Raw genomic sequence first — 16,892 nt, 5'->3', positions numbered from 1 at the left:
GTATGCTGTGCAAAAAGACCATACTCCCTGCTGCTAATGCAATTGCTCACTTATTATGTGATTCACTTGAAGAGATTTTCTTTATACTATTTAATAAGCCAGCTCTTGAAAACTTCAGTCACAATAACCACACGATGTGTTTGAAGCATGATGTTTTTAGCATTGTGCTGGTGGGGGGACAGTCACCACCACTGTGCTGCGTCTTGATTAAATCACTATCTCATTTATCCCCGTCAGACAATCTCATTTTTAACTTTAGTTCTTTGAGAGGTTGAACTTCTTTTTTTTTCCCTGTAAAGTGCAGTGCAGAGATACCATCTGTCATTGAGAACACACGTTCTCTTTCTAGGCCCCTGTATAACACAGGGTAGACACAAATCAAAGAGTAAGCACACCCTGGCTCCTGCAGAACTGGGGAAACTAAGACTAATCAATTTATACCTGGCTTGTTATTCAAGTCACCTCAGCTCTGTGCCTCCACTTCTCCCATCTGTAAAATGGACAGAACACCCTAGGAGTCTTGAGAAAAACCACTGGTGTGTGTTGGGCATGTTAAGACCTTCAGATGAATGGCACTATGCAATAGCGAGGCGTTAACCGGCCATAGAGTCCTGGATTGTGCTCCCAGAGCTATCCCACAGCTCGGGACAGGATCGGAAGGAAGTCCCAGCCAAGCACATCTTTGTGCTGCTCCTCAAACTCAGAGCTTGCTGGCAAAGCCTCGCTCCTCAGTGGAAAACACCAAGGAGTTCTTTTGGGCGAGCAGGCGTGGAGGCTGGTGGTTCCTCACAGCTGTGACAGAGGGTCTCCCCGTGCCCTCTTTTCAGCATCAGGAGCAGAGCTGTGTCCCAAGATGATTCCATCAGCAGAGCAGGCAGAGCCATCCGTCGATTCTTCCAAACCAGAGCAGCTGAGCAAACTTTGCTGACTGACTTTTTTTTCTTTCCACGCCCAGTGTCCTAGTGACACACAAGTAAAACACGTGAAGTGTCTTTGAAGTCACTTACCAGAATGTGTCCTTAAGTGACCTGTTAGCGCATCCCTCCTTTGGCAGGCATAACTGCAAAGATGACATTTAAAAGGTTTTTCCCCTGTATGTAGTTTAATGTGGCGGAGGAGGTTACCCTTCTGAGTAAAGGAAGCTCCGCACTGATTACACTGGAATGGCCGTTCACCTTAAAATGACATACAAAAAAGGACATTTAATGGTTACGTGGGTATCATGGTATCCTCACACCCTTTCCTTTTTGGAAGGGGAAAGAATGAGGTACTGGATCAATTTCTTTCTATAGCAACACACACAGCCCTTCCGTTGACTTCAGTGGGAGTTACAGGCAGCTCTGGTGTCAGAGCATCTTGTAACAGATGTACGACTACTGAAAATGCTGTACAGTTTTTCCATGGAAATAAGTGTTCTGCAGGAGGCTGATTCCAACAAGCTAGCAATTTTTAGACAAAAAAAAAAAAAAAAGCTCTTATCTTACTGCAGGTCAAAACCCAAGATGCTCATTTGTTTGTTGCCAAAGTACAGCACAAAGAGAAATACATATACCGACTGGAAATGGCAGCACAAAACCAATCTAACTTGTGTTTTGTGCCTGAAATACTTAAATCACATAGTGCCTTTCATCCAAAATTCTTAAAATGCCTCACAAACATGCTTTTTCTAACATTCAATCCTGGTAAGAAGAAAGATGGGTAAAGTGAGGCACAGAAATGTGAGTAACTTGTTAGGGATCACATGTGGCATCATGGACTGAACAAGGAAATCCTGATTTTTGGTATCCTTTTTAAAAATAAGTAGTCTAGGTTACAAATTATTATCCTTTCAATATTCAGCTCTTACAAGAATAATAGAGGGATATTTACCAGTGTGGCTACGCTTATGAACCATCAAGACATTGAGGCTAATGCAGGCTAATCCACAGATATCACAATTCATTTTTCCACTAGCTGGCCTGACGTTGTCATATGAACCAGAATGTCTTTCCAGTTTAATGCTTTCATATTCGTTATATTCTCTGGGATAGGTGTAAGGCATTTCATTTTCTTCTGGGTTTTCCATAGGCTCTGAATTTAAAGCATTCTCCTCTCTCTCACTGTATTCACCTTTCACTTTAACCACATCATCTGCAGGTAAAACAAAGCACAGAAGTGAAAAAAGGCTCATCTTCGGCACAATGAAGTTTCTTAGAAAAAACTCACCAAAAATTACACAAAATTACATTATCAATCTTCCGAAAAGCTTTACTTAAACACCCAAAGATGAAGAAATGCAGTTGAGACATGAATCATGGTGGGTTATGTACACTTAATGATACTCACAGCCAGATAACCTTTAAAAATATTGACCTGCCCGTTAATTACCCTCGATGGATAATTTCCTTCTACAGATTATAAAAGTATAACACAGTACAAACTTCTCCTGTGATCACAGGGTACTAGTCAGGATTCAAAAGAAAATATTTATTCTCACAACCCACAATTAGCCTATAGAAATTAGTGTCTCGGGCTGTTCCTGTGAACAGGAAATACAGAAAGACACAAATTAAAAAAGGATACTTTTATCTTCCTGTGGAACCTCTGGTGCTTGAAACATGCCTAAGAAATAAGTCTGATCCAGAATAAGACTTTCCAGTGCTCCCATGGTATTGATTCTCACCAGTTAATCCTAATCAATAATTCTAATTTTCACTTGCAAATTGCAATTGTTATCCAAAGATCTCAAATGTGTGAGGAGCATCCCATAATCTTGACACCTGAATCATACCATTACTATGTAAAACCAGCAGAGGCAGGGTAAAGAGTTCCCAATAAATAAACATATCCCAGAAACTTTAAAAGGTTTGTCTGAAGTCACATTGGGAGCGTGTGACAAAGAACCTGGACTCATGAAGACCAGCATCCATGGCCTTTGAACAGGTCCCTGCACCTGGAGCCGTGTCCAAAGAAAACCAAAGACATTGCCTGAAATGAATGCAATTTCTTGGCAGGAGGAGAATGCAACAAGTAGCTAATAATTTACTAACAATAATGCTCCCATGTAAAAATATAAGCAAATTGGTCACACTATATAAACAGCTGATGATTCCCAACTTATGTTGTGGAATTTCCTTTCCACTATTAACTCCAGTATTACCAGCACTCGCATCCAAATCCTTACTAATTGACAGGACAAGCTTTTCCTTCTGCTCAAAGCCGACTTTCCACCCAGACAGGAGCCAGGCCATGGCTGAAACTTGAGTTATGCCTCAAGCTACCAAGTGAAGAAAAGCACTAAAGAGATAAAATACATAGTTTCCTGTTTGAAAGTATTGTTCTTATGGCCACCTGCTCCTCTCTCAAACTGAGGGTTAGACAGTTAAATATGGCACTTAATCACTTGTCCTTTCTCCAAAGTACAGAACACGGACTGCTGAATATGTATTAGTTCTGGTTCTGAGTAATAAACCACATCAAATGCCAAGAACAAACAATGGGTGACAGCGAAAATGAGGTAGCAACATAAAAGCAACACTGAAAAATACAGATCTGCCGACCGACACTTTCCTGAAATCCCAATTTTCAACTATATTTTAGTGATAAAAATCACTCCTCTACGCTTAAATGTTTGCACTAAGCCCAGCCGATCCATCTCCCTTTGGGTTGAAGGGAGGTGGAAGAAACAGGTGGGTGATAATTTCTTCATCCTGTGCAAGAATCCATGGAAGTGTGGAAAACTTGGAGGTTCCCAAATGGGCTGTTTTTCTCTGTACCTTCTGCAGAACCAGCTCAGCTTCCCAGCCTGGGGAGTCCTCCTTCCACCAAAATGGGGTTTCCTCCACAGGTACCTTCTGCTGCCAGCCTCATGCCTGAGGGTGCAGTCCTCCTTCCACCAAAATGGGGTTTCCTCCTTCCTTCTGCTGCCAGCCTTGTGCCTGAGAGTGCGAGCATGATCCTGCTATCAAGAATCCTTCAAAATTTGTTTATGCATCCATTTCCTCCCTCTAAGGAAAAAATATTGCCAGTTGCTGAAAGCGGCTTTCAATAGAATCTCTTTTCCCAGAAAAAAAAGGGGGTTTTTGGGGATAGTTGGATGCTTGTTTTCCCTCTCAAAAGGAGGCCGTTCCAAACTAATTTGCAGAGCGCGGTAGAAGGAAGTACGCTTTGCAGCTGCACCTTGTTGGTACTTTCAGAAAAGAATTTCAATTCCCACTTTCTACTCAACGTCTCACCTTTTTGTCTGCATCAGACGCAGTGGCCCCGCAGCGAAGGGCTGGCTGCAGCCTCCAACTCAGACGGCTTCTCTACCGTTTTCTACTGTTTCTCACCACAAGTTCATGGCTCACAGCTTTTCACTCTTTTTTTTTTTTTTACAGAGTTGTGCCAGAGCAGCACAGCATGAAGGCTGCTCTGAGCTCCCCACTTGCTGACTGCCACGAACCGGGCGAGCCATCCCGTGGTTCCACTGAGGAAAATAACGACCTCTGCATTTTCCGTACCGCACGCCGACGGCTCACGATGCTTGTGTGGAGAAGGACATACCTGAGTTCTGCTCATGGCTTTTCCACCACTGCCTTCCCCCAGCAAACACCACCCCTGCTCCAGTGACATCCCACCAAATACTTTCCGTCTGCACGTGGGCATTTGAGGAACCTCAACGGAAAAGTTCACCCTCCGATGACAACAGACAGCAGAAGGGAAGAGGCTTTTTTTTAACCAAATAGATGTTAGAAGGGTTGGAATTTTTTCTGTCCTAACACACCCGTTATTGTTCATAGAGTCTCCTCTGCCTTCCTGACAGCCACCCAGAGTCTGAGGAGAAGACAGCCCAGCACAGGCCACCCTAAAATTAACCAGATGATTGCTGAGGTCCTGAAGCAACCAAATTCCTTTTTCAGCCCTAACTTTTGCTCTGTGTACTGGCACGCACAGGGAATACTATGAGATCAGGAGATCAGCAGCTGCGTGGAAAGGTTTGTATCTGTTACTTAAAAAATCATATCAACACATTGTAATGAGATTAGGGAATTTCCAGACTGGTCCAATTTAACCAAGAGGAAGGTGGTGGTAACTTCAAGTGAAAAAAAAAAAAAAAAAGGGAAATTTAGCTGAGGGAAAACAGTTATCCCAACAACACTAACAAAGTTGCCCCAGTTGAAAAAAGAAGTGCTTAGGAAAGCAAAGAGGTTACAAGAGGAAAAAAACATTCGCGGTGTCCAAGCCAAGGAACTATTTTTCTTGAGGCAGTTCACGAAGGTAATATACGCTGCAGAAAAAAAATAATGTAGATTTTACACAACAAAGTACCAGAGTGATGCGTTAAGGCTGATGCACATGGTTTCATTTCCTGGGGAGATGATTACAAGATGAAAGACATACTCCAGAGTAATATTTTTGTTTCACCTGAAACACTGTAAAAACAATGGGTTCTGGAAAAAATCCAAAATAAAGCTGTGGTGGCAACTTCAGACTGAGTCACCGCATGAACAGGGTTTGTAGATGTTCTATAAAATGCATGAATAAAAGAGAAGTCAATAGCAGCAAACAATTAGGACAACGTAGAGTGTTATTGTAGCTATTGTCTCTAGGAGGAAGTCTCAGAAGGAAAACCCCCCAACTACTATATTTAATCCAAGACCTTGGCATCAAATATAGAGAAAAGACTGTAAGTTTTGTCCTGTTGTTAAGCAAAGTTTGCCAGCAGTGTTATGAAAAGCACAAAGAATGAAAAACAGAAGCTATTAAAGACAACGGCACAAAAGGGTGATGTTGCTCAAGTGTTTTACAAGGAGTGGGGTCATAATCATGAAATCCTCAGCACATGCAAAAAGTCAACTGGATAACAAAGAAACTTAATCATCTTAATGTGGCATTTTAATGATGCTGCTGATTTGCTATGCCAATTCAGAGATAATGAGCCCCTAATGCTACAGATGTTCAGCCAGACTAAAGGAAAAAAAAAAAAAAAGAAAAGAAAAAAGAAAAGCTTTTCTTGTATGCCATTTCCTAACTATCCAATTAAACAAATTGGGAAAGCATATAAATAGTTTACCAGGTTTTGACAGCTGTTAATAGGATTCAGATGCTGAAGAACAAGAAGGGAGTCTATACGTGTGCATATTGAAGGATTCTTGTGACTACCTGGATGTGACAGGTATTAACGGATGATTCATCACTGTTATCTCCACAAATTGCCCCCAGAAATAGCAGTATAAACCCAAAACCTAACGTACAACAGAGTGGAGTTGGTCCCCTCCCAGAAGGCGAGATTCCTTTACCTAAACCAGCCCGAAAGAGCCCAGGTGTACGTGGGGAAACTGAAAAAGTCTGCGGAGTTTCCGAATTCAAGTCAGAATCCCGCGTGTTTACGAAAAACACCTCTGCAATGGAATTAACGCTCTATGGGGGAAGAGATGTCACCAAGCACCACCACCCCTATTCCTTACTGAATAAAGTGAGGGTTGCAGTACATCCCAGCACAACTGTAAGCTGGAAAAAAGAAAAAAAAAAATCAATGCTGTATCTAAGCTTTTTTTTCCTTAAATTACAAGAAGAAAACAATTACACGTGGCATAAATTTATGTACTTATAAAATATGAAGTGATACAATAGCAACATGAGTTTGGTTTTTTTTTAATGGAGGCAACAGTCTGCCATAAAACAACTTTTCTCCCTCTCTGCCTTGTCCACCACTGAAGAATTTAGTTCCAGAGAAGGGAAAGGAGTTCAAGCCTTTTTGGCCCAATTGGGCTTTGTTTCCAGCGACACCTCACTCTTTTACAGCAGCAGAGATGCTTTTGTGAGACCATTGTTTGCCAACAAAGGAAGCAGCAGCCACCAGGAGCAGATCAGCTCCCACCCAGGGAGCAGGGGCAGCACCAGGAACCCAGTCAGGGAGACGTGGTGGCAACACAGGAGCAGTCCCTCAGACAGCGCGAACGCCGCCGGAGTGGTCCCACTCAGGTGTCCCCGCAGCCCAGGTCCCTTTTTGTGTCACTACAGACCAAAACAGGCTCTTCTGCTCCCAAAACCCCAAGAGTCGCACTCAGGGCTTTCATTCTACAACTCACTGGAAATCCATAGATTTCACTTCCTTTGACTTATTAAAAATGGACATACGGGCTTTATTTTTATATTACCTTCGCGCTTTACAGTATTTTCTGAGCCCCATCGTTCCCCATCCATTTTTCTACAAACCCCAAGCATCTCTTTTTGTTCAGACACTCTATAAAGCAGACTCGAGTGGTAATTCCTAAATGAAGCAGTGCACTATGCACCTGGTGGAAATTTCACGTCTAAAAATAGGAGAGAAACTTTCATAATTCCCCTTTGTGGAGTGTATGCTCTATGGTAATGAGCTTCCTTGTTTTTATTGTGACTTGAAACAAAAATAGAAACAAATCAAATTGAAATGTAGCACTGAGAATTGGAAAGGAAAAAAAAACAAAAAACAACCCAACACCAAACCAGGCATCATTTTCCAAGCACTCGGATGTGTATTTTCTACTTCATTAATACCAGTGTCTTTCTATCATTAAAACAGAGTATAATTTATCTAGTTGTACAATTAATTACAACAACATCAAAAAAATAATCAAACAACACACATCATCTCCAAGCTCATGTGAGCCAGAATTTATGTAACTGGTTCTTAAAGCATCTTATTCAAATAGTAGGATTTTTCTTATAAAGATGCACATTCCTGTATAAATATATAATTTCACGCTGGTATTTCCCATCTATCACCAATTTCTGCCTAATAATAATCTAGTGGGGTTTTTTAGGATTTTCGTTCAAAAAGTTTCCAAAATATGATAACATCATACTAACAGAAACAGTGATAAAGGAAAAGTGTAATCCAAACCCGAGTGCTGCCAAAGCTGGAGTGAAACAGGAGAAGCACACAGCAGCACCGGCTGCCAAAGCTGGAGTGAAACAGGAGAAGCTCACAGCAGCGCTGGGCGGCACCAGGCCATGGCTCAGGGACAGAAATGAAAAATAATGCATTGAACTGACCCAACAAACAGAATTTTAGGAAGCAGAATGTCATAACCTGAGCCAATACGACTGGGGGCTATGAACCTATGTGAGTGCTGTGCTAAAACTATAGCTGGATTTTATTTTCATCCTTTTAAATTAAATAATATGTCAATAGGTTGCCGTTTTTCCTCCACTGCCTATCCCCCCAGCGCTGCACAGGAGCACAGAGGATCCTGGGGAACATCTGACCCATCCCACATCTTTGGGGTTACAGTCCCCAGGTTTCCCAAAGCCTGGCCCAGATGAATTTTGTTTCATTTATGACACTTGTTAACACGATCCTTTCAAATCTTAATACCCTTAAAGTCTGCCTCTTAAAAAAAGATGAAACTACGAGTTCTTCCCTTCTGTTAAAGTCACATCACTCATAGAAAACGTTTCTAAAATTACAATTCCTGAAGTCCAGAAAGCCAGATACAATCACAACCGTTAAATCAGACTTCAATTAGACAGTTAATCAGAGAACATCTGGACCTAACAGTCAGACTGAAAAAGGCCACATGTTAAATTCAGATAATCGCCTTCCTTAGTTATATCAAGGGACCTATTACTAATACGACCACTCAGGCATGATGGGCTCTGGTCAACTGCTTTTTCAAATCAACTTCACATCCGAGAAGTTGAAAGTGTGGTTTCATTTAGCCTTTTTTAACTCCTCTCCCAAAAGTCTTCCTTACAATGCAATATACCCCTATGTTTTAGATGAGAAAAATATCATAACGAAGGATGGGGAAACATGTGATAAACGTCAATGGAATTTTAACATCTATAAACCGGAGACAGGAGCTTGGTTAAGATGTTGCTCAAAATCCTTGAACACCATAATCTTCCCAAAACTGAGTGTATTGATTTGAATTGTGTATTGAAAAAAAATTCCAGCAGTATTTACTACTGGAATCCAGATTCAGAGACTTGGATTTTAGATTACAAGTACATTCCCTCCTAACAGAGGTTTTTATAAGTAAACACTTGTGTTTGACTTTTAGCCTGGTCTTGTATAGAAGTGTGTGCCAGCAACAAGACACAACCCTGCTGGAGACCCAGCCTCGTCGATTCCAACGCTCATGGAACTATATTTGCTGTATTTTAGCAAAGTTTGGACTCTTGTGGGTTTATTTCTCCTTACTGATACCTTTCCAGCAGCACAAGCAGTAGCAAACCTGCCCCTTGAACTCACACATTTTGTGCCACGTGAATAGCCTGGTTTGGGGGCAAAATGTGAGTCATCCTAATTAACTGATTTATTTTCCACCAACCCATACTTCCAAAAAGGGATTATTTTCTACAATGACATGTGATTTGAGTTCCTAGGGCTGTTTTTTTCATTTTTACTTATTTCCTGCTGGTGGGGGAGGAAGGGAACACACCACTACTCATCTGCCCTGGACTGCATTTTATTTCGATGCCAAAGGAATAAGTATTTCTCCCACCTTTAATTTCAAGGAATTCTTTTGTATGAATCCAAGATGCCCACTGTAGAACAACTGAAGAAAAAAGCAGTTTTAAAAGTTACAGGAAGGAGCCCATCGTCTATTGAGTAACTCTGCAGCCACTCTCCTCCCAGACCTTGTCTGGTCTGACACCTTACACCGACAGCCAGGGCATCTCCAAAGCAAGTTCTGTTTTCTGCTAACTATAATGGGTTAATTAGAGTAAGAATTAGCTGCACTAATCAGAAAAGTGCAATCGGAATACCCAAGTTTGGGTGTCAGCCCTGGGCTACCCACCCTGCAGGATAGTCCAAGGTGATGTCAATCATTTACAGGCTGAGGTGACACAACTGGCTGCTGTTGATGTCACCGAACGTGCTTGGCAGCATTCCTGCCGCTGACACTACAGCGCCCCGGCACAAAAAAAAAAAACCAAAAAACACAGTCAAGAGGATCTTTTTTGTTGATAACACTCAAGATGCGACTTTCGGTTCATGCGGAGCCACCCAAGCAAAGAGACCTGACACAGTTAAGCCCCACAGACTCCTTTGCCTGGTTTGAACATTTACAGAAATCCCCCGTGAAGTGAAGCTGTGCAGCGCCGGCGCTGCTGATGTTGTGAGATAACCCCCAGAAGTCCCATGAGCGGCAGGGCTCGATCTGGGCTTGGGAGATGTAATATTCTGATAAAAAACGGCACTTCCTTTTCGAGCAGATAAGTGCGTGTTGCGAGCAGCACCCCTGGAACCTCAGGGCGCGCCGAGGCGAGGGTTTGTCATCCTCTCCTGTCTCACTCCAGCCTTTTAACCGCCCCCTTTCACACACCTCAACGCAGCAGCAATTAGCATCCATAAACCGCAAATGTGGCTTCTATTTCTTTTTATTTCGCAACCATGAAAGCTCGCTAACATTCATAACACCCAAAAAAGTTGTCTGCCTCAACAGATGAGGGGAATTAAGGCATAATTAAACGCTTGCGCTTGGCTGTGACTCCCTTAGGAAAGAACGCGGCTTTTTTTTCAAATTTATTTATTTAATTTTTACATTAAGGACGCTTCAACTTTGGCCACCAAAAGTAACAGTGTTGGGGGGGGGCATAAAGAAAGGAGGGAAATTAAGTGCCTCCTCCCCTGTCTGCCTCATTGCTCGTCTCTTTTTAGATGAGATACAGGAAGCACCATGGGAACGGCGTATTTTTATGGTTGCAGGCAAGCGTACACCATGTGCACCACAGCATGCAGTCTCCATTCCCTTGAGGCAAAAAAAAAAAAAAAGGGGCTTTTTTCTTTCTTTTTAATTTTTTTTCCTCTCTTGTTCTCCATCAAGCTTTTAATGAACATATTACTCTCGCCTTCTGCCTGGTTGTTTGTCCTACACTGAGCAATCGTCATAGTTGAAACCCCTTTAAAAGGGGTCTATAATAGGACATGGATCCTTTTCATGGAGTGGGATCTCACCTCTGTTGGTTACGACACAGACAGAGGGACCAACACGTCCACCAGCGCGTTGGCTTTGTTCAGAGAAGGATAAATATGGAATTGTTTGCTGAAAAAGTGGATTTTTTTTTTAATACCAAAAAGAGGGCCAGCTGTGATGGCGTTTCAGCCCTATATGCTAGTTTCTTTAGTGCCTTTATGAAGTTTCTGCAGCCCTTTGAAAGGGTCATGGTACCACTTTCTGCAGATTGAGTATAAATGGCTCCAAACTAGAGTTGGACAATGTCTAGATATGACCAGGCTCCAACTACTGCTCAAAGTCTCGTGATAAGTCCCCATGGTGTATTTAGAGTGTCACCCATTCATCACCAAGAGTCACAAAAACATACAGTCCAAGTCACTGTAGGAAGATCACTACTTACTATCAATGCTTGACGAAACATGGAAAAACCAGACACAATTGTACTGAAGAAAAACACGCTACAGACACACTAAGGCAGTGGAAAGCAGGGTATCAAAGGCTTCATCTCACTCGATGAGTCAGTGGCCTCATGTTCTTATGATGGCCTTCAGCAGATGGAAGAAACCCCGTGGGCATGGATCAGGCAGGGCTTCAGGATTAAAAAAAAAAAAAACAACCAGGCATGATTTCTGTGCACCACAGCACCATCATCAACAAGGAGTTGTGAAGATGCTGAAGTGGAATCGCTCACTCACAAAAGGGGTGGATCACGAATAGCACCATTGACATTTATAAGGACCACACAAACGTTTTTCATTATTTCTCTTTAGAATTGACATGCAATGAGGATATTAGTGATCACACCTAGGGAAGTGCCAAATACAGCTTTTTTTTTTTTTTTAAATAGACAGACTTTTCAGGTGTTGGCAGGACATAATCCATTTCTCAAGAGCCATCACCGCTACTGGCGATATTTCTATTCTCTGATTCTGGAGAACACTATATATTCATTTTTACCAGGGTTAGTGATCCCCAAACGATAATACTCCCACCAAGGCAGCACTGTCAGAATGTGGTTTCATTTATCTAGAAGACAGACAGATAGTTACTGACCCACAAGGCCTGCTCAGTGACTAACGTCGCCGCTACTGTTGATCTGTAATTTATACAGCAGGCATGACATGAAAGCTAAAATTATTTCTGAATTTCAGTATGCAACAACAACTGAACTAGCTTTGTTAGGAAGAAATTTAAATGCACCTACTGATGAAGGCACAGTCTAAAGCTCTAGCGCAGCGTGATTAAATATTTAAGACTTATTATGCTTCCGGTATCAGAATGACTGTAGAGAACTTTATGTGAAGCGGTGAAGTAAACACAATATATATATTTCATTTGGTGCCATTTTACACGGAGATACTGTCGCTATCTTTTTTGTGCATTTCAAACAGCTTTCTCCTACCAATCACCTCTTTATTCCTCTAGCAAGAGCCAAATAGAGCTCGGTGGTACTGAGTAGGTTCATACTCACTTTATGATGAGCAAATGCTCTAACTGTAATGGAGTCTATTAAAGACCTGGCGTTTTATTGATAGTTATAGCCTTATCTTTGAGATGTGAATTTTCAGTATTTGCATTCCTGAACAAATTGTAAAGAGACTTTAGGAGATCAGCAACAATATAAAAAATTCATGGCATATAAGAGTATCAATATAAATATTCTCTCACAAGTGTTTAAGTTGTACCTGACATAAATGTATGGAAAAGAGCCTGAGAAATGGTACTGAAGCTGAAGGGCACAGTCAAGGAATGGAAAAAAGACTCGCTTGATGCCACGACGCTGCGTGTGCCAGTGGAATAGACAGGGCTTCTGGTGGGGAGGAGTTAGAGCAATTCCTCCTGTATGGTCAATATCAAGGGGTTCATGAAAGAAACCCTGCCCTGGCTTCCTGTACCCACAGCTCAGTGACGAGGAGGAGCAGAGGGCATGGCCACCAGGAAAGCAGAGGTAGGAGTGAGCTGGCACAAGTGGAAATGGCGTAAGGGATGGATAAAGAGCTGGAATACAGCTGTGAGTATTTTAAGTACTCTGGGATCTACAAGAGAGATCAGATGTCTTGGATGTAGAAAAGGCTCCAGCCTTGCATGTTCTGTGAATAAAAAGATCAAACTTCTCTTTTTAGGGTAAGCAGAGCAGAACTCACCTGCCCAAGCTACCTGCTACACAGCAGGTATCTGTACTAAGCTACTCTCTGCCAACTATAAAGAGTTCTGCTGAGAAGCTGCTACTCTGGGGACACGAGGCATCTCATCCTAAATCAGACACTCAAATTTGGTCAGAAAATCTGTGTTCTCATTCTCCATCAACTGTCAAGAAAGGCCAGGTACCACTGCAGCTCTAGACACCAGTGCTGGAGACACCTAAATGAGATTAATTTCACCCGCCTCAGACTTTTGCTAGTGCAGCACTCCCTTGGGTGTTTTATGTTGTTCTTGCTAATAAATAGAAAAGGTTTAATCTTTAATAATGCAAAAGTTTAATCTCTGAACATTTCATTTTAGTTCAAAATAAAGCAATTATGTTCATGTTACAGGGAACAACCGAGGCTACTTGGGCAACCAAACCAGAGGCAGTTCTTTGGTGATCTGCTTGATTCATGTGATACGTAAACGCTACCTCAAAACTACTAACCAAAGCCACAGACATCATTTGTCTTGACACTGCTGAACTGCCATGGACATGCAGTACTTGAAAGGCAACCTGAAACTGGTAAAATACTGTATGTCTTTTCCCCAGTACACGTATACCACATCCTTTACCAGGCAGCATTTTTCACTGTTTGTGGTTGAGAACTGGCATAAATGAACACGCTCAGCTCACTGGCAGGAATGTTTATTAATGCTGTGATTTCAGTTTATGAGCTTCGGCACCAAGGAGGAAACTCAAAGTCTCTTGCTCTGCATCTATGTCATAGACACACACAAATCCTGAAATCTGAGGGCCTGCACAACTGCTGAGTCCAGGAGCTGCTGCTTTTAACTTTTATCTATTTAGTGAAGATGACCTAGTAGTTTGGGTTTTTTTAAGATAAGGAAATATGCATTTACGTAGGAACTTTTAAACAAAAAAAAGTATACCTTGTATTAATATTTTATTCATACCTGTGTTGTCTTTCAGAGCTGTATAGGAAGCATTTACTATTCAATTTAAACATTGTAAACTGACCAATCTTCTGTTCACTCACAGTTTAAAATACAGGATTACTGCTACAGTTTTAAATTCTACAGGGCTGAGCTGTCCTATGAATTCGAGGTAATTTGTCCTTTCTTTAAAAAAAGTAAATAATTCCCAAGTTATTTTTCAGATATCAGAATAGGTGAACAACATCAATAAAAAGTGCAGTCCTAACACACACATTCTTCATATGCAGACTACTTTTAAGAATTTGTATGCTACAAGACAAACACACATTAAAAGAGCTCATCATATGCACGTGCTTTTTTCTCTTGCTATCCATATTTCAGAGATCCTGTAAAAGTGACCTTTATAAAATGCACATGAGGTTCCCTGATGGAAAACACTTACTCCTCCTTTAAAGCACGTTGAAATGCTCTCAACTAATTGTACTGTTATTTCTTTTACTGACACACTTTTTCTGTGGGAAAACCAGAGCCATGATCCAGAATAAACCTTCTAATCACTCTCATTGCATTAACAGAAGAATAAAAAGACAAAATTATAACTATTATTTTTCAGATCTCAATCTGCACTTTACCTCCTGCTTCTTCATTAGACTGATTGTGTTCCTTCATATCTTCCCCATTATCCATACTTTCCATCTCCTGGGATTTGTTCAGATTACAGTCTGTCAAAGCCTCCTGTCCTTCTGAAAAGAAGAAACAAACCCAAACAACAAATCAATAATTAACTATTTATGCTTGAAGAATATTTCCAGGTGATTCCCTCAAAATATCTGCAAACTCTCAATATTGCTCACAATGTTCTCCCTATAGATGATTAGCTGCAATTTGGTTGAACAGATTTGCTTCCCAAAGTCCTTTTCAAACTCTCACAGTGCGGACTTTTAACTAAATCTCAAGCTTTTGCTCAGATTTAACTATTCTTTAGGTTGTTCTAAATGACAACAAAACAGGAATAAAATCCAGCATATATAACTCTCTATATCACATGTATTCCGACAACTGCTGCCAGCAGGTAAGCAGGCAAGCTCTTCAGAGCATGGAAGAGGAATCACAGCTCTACTTTGTTCATTTGGGCAAAATATTAATCATTCTGGCCCCAGGCCAGGAAACTGCACAGGCACGTTCCATCAGAAACCTCTTTGAACCCAGTTGCACTTCTCTGCTTGTTTCACGCACGTCTTTTTGGAACATCAACATTATCAGAAAGTATTCGCTGTGGCAGCAGCACGGCCCAGACATCCCAGCCCCTCTTCTCTGAAATAAAGCCAAAGTTTTTAACTCTAGTGAAATATATGAGGGAGAAGTTTTTCAAATAAAGCCTCTTTCATAAAATCCATGCTCCAGACGAACTCAATATTACATATATTTCTGTATGTTTCAGATCAGTATTTTGTTTAAGAAACTGACAGTGTTTTCTTTCAACAATCCTGTGAATTTCTGAAGTTCAGTAACCCTGTGGAATTGCTGTTAAAATTGTTTAACTTATTAACAGCTGTACAGTAAAAATCCCAATCCTTCCCAAGCTAAATATTACACTGGATCTGAAAAAAATGTTTTATTTTTTGATTAATAAGAAAGTAAAACACTTGTCTGACTCACACCAGAGGTTTGTTTTCATATTTTCAGAAAAGCAGCCAACAAAAAGAATCACATTATTCTTGCTTCCCTAATCAAAACTTCCAGCTTGCCTCTGAAAACGTTTCCTTTCCTACTACACAGTCTTTTATTTCCTTTAGTATCATTTTCCAATATTATATTGAGCTTCCACAGTTTTATTTCGATTCTAGAACTTACTTTTTGCCTTTAATGTCCATCTTTATTTGTGACTGTGCCAGTCAATGTGCTGGGTATCTAACCAAGCTGCAATACATATATTTTTCTCCATTTAAATACAAAATTTTCAAGAGAGGGTGAAAGTACATAAGCTGAAGGGCACAGTACCTGCAGCCATGGGCTGTTCCTGAGAATTACTTAGGTCCATACCCGCCTGTGAATCTGCAAAGGACAGAAAAGCAGTCTGAGGTGCTTAACATTTAGTACCATCCATGACACAGCCATTATAATCTTATAAATCCCCATTTTCTTGACTGAAAGCAAAACTGAAAAATTCTCAAAGAAATAAACACCAAATAGTTGTTATGTTCCATTGTATAACTTCTTTATATCTTGAGCACTGGCACATACCCAGAAAAGGGATTATTTTCTATCTTCAAAAAATTATAGACCAGGATAACTTACACTTTTGATTTAACATCTCATTTTGCACCATGAGCACAGCACAGCAGCAGCGACTCTGTATGAAGTGAATTTCTCTAAAGCACAAAGCACAAGGTATTTTTACATTCCTTTCCCAATACAAAGGGAAAACCCTGTTGTCTTCACAAGATCTACTTGGTTTTCGTGGGAATGCAAGTCAAATTTCCATTTACAAATTGAGATAGGGATCACATATCAGGAATTTAAAAAAAAATAAAATTTGAGAGGACTACGTCTGTGGCCTGGTTTGCAAAAGTGCTGACTGCTCTGAAGACAACACAAGCTGCAGGTACTTAGATCTCCCACTCCAGGGAGTGGAGATTTAGGCCAAATTTAGGCCAAATTAGGCCAGTGAGTCTAACTGGAGGCACAGCTCCAACCCATCCAGTTGACTCTTTACTCAACACCTTGCTGTCTTGAGATTTCACTGATACGAGCCTTCCGTCTCACAGCTCCCTGCTTCCTTCCTCCTTTCTTTCCTCCTGTTTTTTTTTTTTTTTGCTTTTTTTTTTTTTTTTTTTCTCTGGTTTTTTTTTTGGGGGTTTTTTTTTTGTTGTGGGGTTTTTTTTTTTGCTTTTTGAA

General features: G+C 41.0%; 1 protein-coding gene across 6 annotated transcripts in view; it reads right to left on the bottom strand.

The window, feature by feature from the left end:
• The window catches only part of IKZF3 (IKAROS family zinc finger 3), a 40,961-nt gene that overhangs the window by 17,257 nt on the left and 6,812 nt on the right, over positions 1–16,892 (bottom strand). Inside the window, exons 1-5 of one of the 6 annotated variants that reach the window (XM_014957925.1) lie at positions 15,996–16,039; positions 14,627–14,734; positions 6,429–6,471; positions 1,870–2,130; positions 1,008–1,175 (exon numbers count right to left, since the gene is read on the bottom strand). In XM_014957925.1, coding sequence (XP_014813411.1) covers positions 1,008–1,175; positions 1,870–2,130; positions 6,429–6,471; positions 14,627–14,641 — 487 coding nt within the window. In that variant the 5' untranslated portion in view covers positions 14,642–14,734; positions 15,996–16,039. Of the gene's footprint in view, positions 1–1,007; positions 1,176–1,869; positions 2,131–6,260; positions 6,351–6,428; positions 6,472–14,626; positions 14,738–15,995; positions 16,050–16,892 lie in introns of those variants that run through there. The other 5 variants (XM_014957924.1, XM_014957922.1, XM_014957923.1 and 2 more) reach the window with 5 other exon arrangements.

The sequence above is a fragment of the Calidris pugnax genome, unplaced genomic scaffold, assembly GCF_001431845.1.
Source record: "Calidris pugnax isolate Ruff unplaced genomic scaffold, ASM143184v1 scaffold337, whole genome shotgun sequence".
In the NCBI taxonomy this organism is placed as follows: domain Eukaryota; kingdom Metazoa; phylum Chordata; class Aves; order Charadriiformes; family Scolopacidae; genus Calidris; species Calidris pugnax.
Note: the sequence above shows the minus strand (reverse complement) of the source record. Positions and strands in the feature narration are given on the sequence as shown.